The 4,625-nt window shown below is 38.9% G+C and overlaps 1 protein-coding gene across 1 annotated transcript; it reads left to right on the forward strand.

Moving 5' to 3' along the window:
* The first annotated feature begins 373 nt into the window (after nucleotides 1-373).
* LOC116383774 (radixin-like) lies at nucleotides 374-3,741 on the forward strand. The gene is made up of 3 exons (XM_031847862.1): nucleotides 374-480; nucleotides 1,708-1,983; nucleotides 2,833-3,741. Exons 2-3 carry the CDS (start codon nucleotides 1,711-1,713, stop codon nucleotides 2,995-2,997), a joined length of 438 nt encoding a protein of 145 aa, XP_031703722.1. The 5' UTR covers nucleotides 374-480; nucleotides 1,708-1,710; the 3' UTR covers nucleotides 2,998-3,741.
* The last annotated feature ends 884 nt before the right edge of the window (nucleotides 3,742-4,625 follow it).

The following is a 4,625-nucleotide window of genomic DNA, read 5'->3' on the forward strand; positions in this document are numbered from 1 at the left end:
TTGCAGTTTGAACTAATGCTTTCTTTTAGTTTGGGGGATTTTTCTAGGATTTAGTTTCTCTTGCAGCGTGAGAAAGTTCTTTTGGACTCTTTCTCACTTTAAAACTCCTTAGAAAATATCAAATATCCATGATGTCACTGAGCAAAACAAGGATACTTTTATGTTTTTATGACATTTTCTGAGCTTATTGGAAGTTAAATGTGAAGTCTTCATTTGTAAATTGCCTTCAGGTAAACGCACTGGAATGAGAAGCACTACATTTATTTAATCGCGGGTTGTTTGGTTTTGTTCATCCATTCATAAAATGACACCGTGTTCAGATTGCCGAGTGTCTATTCTCTGGCTTTTTAACGACACTGTTGGTTTGTGCCCCCCCCCCCCCCTCAGTCTGCAGATCTGGCCGAGTACAGCGCCAAGATCACTCTGCTGGAGGAGATCAAGAGAGTCAAGGAGGAAGAGGCTGAGTCATGGCACATCAAGGTGACATTTCAAAATCTGATCAAAAGATGTACCTGTACGGTATTACCAGGAATATGTCATAACATTCTCTTTCCCGCTCATCAACTTTTCAGTTGGTGTTTTTTTTCTGCGATCACGCATTTTCTTTTCTCTATATCTTCCGTGTTGTTAGTACAAAAAAGGATTCATTTATATTTAGTTCACTGGCTATCTGGGATGTGTTTAAGACCGGAGCAAATTGGGCAACACTTCATTTTAAGCATTTATGAGCAGTATATAAATACTTATTAAATGTTTAAGAACACACTTTAATGTTTTGGTATGCAGATATAAGTGTTAATTACTGTAAATGGATGCTGGTGTATGAAAAGATAATAAATGTCAATCTACACAGTTGTAATAAATACAACAATAGAACAAGATATGTCTTAAAATGGCTCAAAATAATGTACATTACAAAACACTTAAAATGCCCTTATAGTTGTGTACAATTACCTCATAGTGTGCTGTAAACCTGTTATGAAATGTTTGTGTACTGCTCTCCAGAAATGTTATTGTGACAGCTTATCATCCAGTTAATTAATACATTGATATTGACCGACCCATCAATAAAGGCTGGAGGCCATTTACACTCAGTTTTCTAAAGGGAAAGACCCTTTAATAGCTTGTGGTACTAGAAGAAAAATATACATGCATATGAATTAACCATATAACAATCTCATGCACTGCCCTCTACGTTTCATATTTGAACTTACTTACATGCAAGATTTTACACCCTATATTTATATTTTCTAATCCTTATTTGTCACACTAGTCCTTTAGTACACAGCGTTGCATTTCATCAAATATATTACTTGGCAAATGAAGCTTAGAATCCTTGAATAAATGAATAAAACCTACATCTATTCGTGAAAAAGATAAAGTCAAGTCGTCATAAACCAGTTTTTCAAAAGCGAAATTAAGACCTGAGATCAGAGTCCAGCTCTGCCTGCTAGTTTCATTTGACCATAAACTGGTCACAGACATACTGATACGCAATACATGCCATTACTTCATAGTCTGTATGTTTAGATCAGATGTTGTACTACAACATGGTGAAAGACGCTGATATCCTTTTTAATGTATCCATCTTTATCTGTCCAGTGACAACAGATGAAGATGTGCTTTCAGGCTAACTCTGGTTCATTAACACTGTTTTGTTCTGTCCCTGTCAAATAAACTAAACAAAACCTCTCCTCTTCGTCCCAGGTTATGGAAGTGGAGGAGAATCTGATGAAGACGAAGGAGGAGCTGCACAATGTGAGGAGTTCTAGTATCTCAACTCCTGTTCAAGCTCCTGTTGAGGCTCCTGCTTCCTCATCCTCCTCCTCCTCCTCCTCGGACAGCGAGAGCGACCACGAGCACAGCGAAGAGAACAGCACCTGCAGCGCCGAGCTGCAGACTCAGGACATCAACGACCACCGCCAGGAGGAGGAGCGACTTACCGAGGCCGAGAAGAACCAGCGCCTGCAGAAACAGCTGTTGGTGAGTTCAGGGTCCCAGCATACAACCCACCTAAAGCAAGCTACTGAAGTAGCATAAAAGTTTGCATAAAAACCTGATCAACCACAGTTCAAGTAAATTGTTCTATATACTTCTTCCATTCGAATATACACTGGAACTCATGTTACATTAGATTTGATTTGATTTGCAAAATACATGATGATCAAAAAATAAGACAAGAATTGACACAATCCCCTACCCCACAAAAGAGAACATTTATTTATTTATCATCCATAGTTAAAGGGTGGGTCCATCTGCCCTCTTTTCTGGGTTTTTCAAACGGAAGCACCCACTCAGTCGTTAACGCGACTAGCTGACTCATGTTACAAAATAACTGAAAGGGTGGGTTCAGGTTTTGTGAAGTGGCCATGTTCTGTGAGGGGAAATGATTGTGTTTGTGAATGGAGCGTAGTGACGAACGGAGATCTTCCAGATTGTAACTTCAAAATATTTTCAGTGGTCTAAAATCTGACAGGAACAAATGTTGCACCGTAATCAACAACCACACAAAGAGACATTAGTCTGTCAGTCGATCAGGAAGCCACCAGACATGAGTTGAGTATCAAGTAAAGAATTACAAGAGGAAGCTTTTTCTCTGGAAAACGAGCCAGTCATTCTGACAAATTGATTGTGGGACATTTGAGGAAATCAATAACTGATAGAAAAGTAGTTCAAGTAAACGACAGCACAAGTTCAAGTCTTGTGAAGTACGTTGAAACAATCGGATGAAATGTACCAATGTGAGAATATATCACATTTAGATTTGATCTGGTGAAGTGAATACAGTGTAAAAGTCTCTGGTTTAATGAGTGACATGTCCTCCGTCCACAGGCCCTGAGCTCAGAGCTGGCAGAAGCCCGAGACGACAACAAGAAGACCCAGAACGACCTCCTCCACGCCGAGAACCGTCGAGTTGGCCGCGACAAGTACAAGACCCTGCGTCAGATCCGCATGGGCAACACCAAGCAGAGGATTGATGAGTTTGAGTCCTTGTAGAACACCTCAGAGACCTGATGAAGAGCTCGCCCAAATACCTCATGAAGGCCCCCCCCCACCCCCGTTCAGCTATGCTTTCTTTAACTTCAGTGTGATGTAATTGCAGCCACACCTGATTTTAAAGACCCAGAAAAGCGTGAAGCTGATCTGCGTGAGAGTACCTCCGTGAGTTTTATTTTGTCGGTTTAACTTTCAAGCACTGTTGTGTTTTGTTTTCTTTGTAGCGCTCAAACATCTCCAATGTGCTGTTTAGTCCCATTACAACATATCAGAAAGCTGATGTGTTCCCGATGTCCTGTATGAACAAATTAAATATGATAAACGATCAAAAACTTTATTGCAATTTGGCTTTTTAGTTTTGTTATTATACCAAACTGAAGAGGTTAAATTTAGGTTAATTCAATGAACGTCCCATATTGCAATCAGTGACTTGTAAAACCGGAACTAACAATAATTTCACATATTGATTCTTGTATTGATTATTTTTTTGATTATTACGTCATGTCATTATGTTGCTTGTTTAACCAACCCAAACATATTCCATTTATAAAAACATAAATGACAGTCAAACAGCAAATCCTCACATTTGAGATGCTGAATGGCATTTTTTTCTCGATAAATGACATAAAACAATTTATCGATGATCAAAAATTGTTGTTGATTCTTTCTTGTCACCTTTTTCTCCGTTAATAGTTTCAGCTCCTCGTGCAGCTGTTTCCATCTGTGTCCAAATAACAATACAGTGTATTTAACTAGTTTCAATACACTTACAATCTCACATGGTTTTATGATCGTCACATCAGAGATAGAAGATCCCCCCCCCCCCCCACACAGCAACATCTAATCCCATAATGTTTCTATTTAAACAACCTTCTGCTTTGACAGTTCCCGTACTGAATTTACATTTATATCCTGTTAATGTAATTTAAGTAGTTCTTCATAATGTTTCTATTTAAACAACCTTCTGCTTTGAGACTTCCCGTATCTAGATAATCTGAGTTAATTGTAATAAAGCCATTTTGTATATTTTTGTGTAGTCGCTAGTCAAGCTCCAAAAAAAACCTGTCTCCTACATTTCCCATAATGCAACTCAATAACTTTCAAACTCAGACCCCCCTTCTTAGCCTACACTTTCAGTTTTAAATACATGTGTGTAGTCTTGAACCATAACCCTGATGACATCACTATGACATCATCCGGGTTGTTTGTCAAAATAAAACGCTAATTACAGCTACAATTTAAAGCGGATTATCCTTTAAACCGGCATTAACAGTGAAGTCTCTGACTTCATGTATAACATCTCATAAATCATGTCCTTTTCCACGCCCTAACCCTGATACATTTTTAAATCCTTTATTTCCTGTGTGTGTGACTAAAGTCTGAGCTGAAGAATCCTGCAGCCAGCTCACCTGAAGGCAAGAAGAAGAAAAAAGGATGTCGCTTTTTTAAATATTTACTCAGGAAAAAAGAAGGTTGTCATTCGGGTTGCTAGACAACTTGTGAAGCCAGGAGAGCCACTCAGTTTAAATAGCCACTGGGCAAATGTTTTATGTGAATCTCTCCCTCTCTCTCTCACACACGCACACACACACACACACACACACACACACACACACACACACACACAC

Source organism: Anarrhichthys ocellatus, unplaced genomic scaffold (genome assembly GCF_004355925.1).
Source record: "Anarrhichthys ocellatus isolate YVR2014 unplaced genomic scaffold, GSC_Weel_1.0 scaffold7, whole genome shotgun sequence".
Lineage (NCBI taxonomy): Eukaryota > Metazoa > Chordata > Actinopteri > Perciformes > Anarhichadidae > Anarrhichthys > Anarrhichthys ocellatus.

Bases quoted from the DNA above. Each gene is read 5' to 3' on its own strand.
- LOC116383774 (XM_031847862.1), top strand. From the start codon at position 1,711: ATGGAAGTGGAGGAGAATCTGATGAAGACGAAGGAGGAGCTGCACAAT. The intron at 1,984-2,832 runs GTGAGTTCAGGG...CTCCGTCCACAG, and splicing joins GCCTGCAGAAACAGCTGTTG to GCCCTGAGCTCAGAGCTGGC.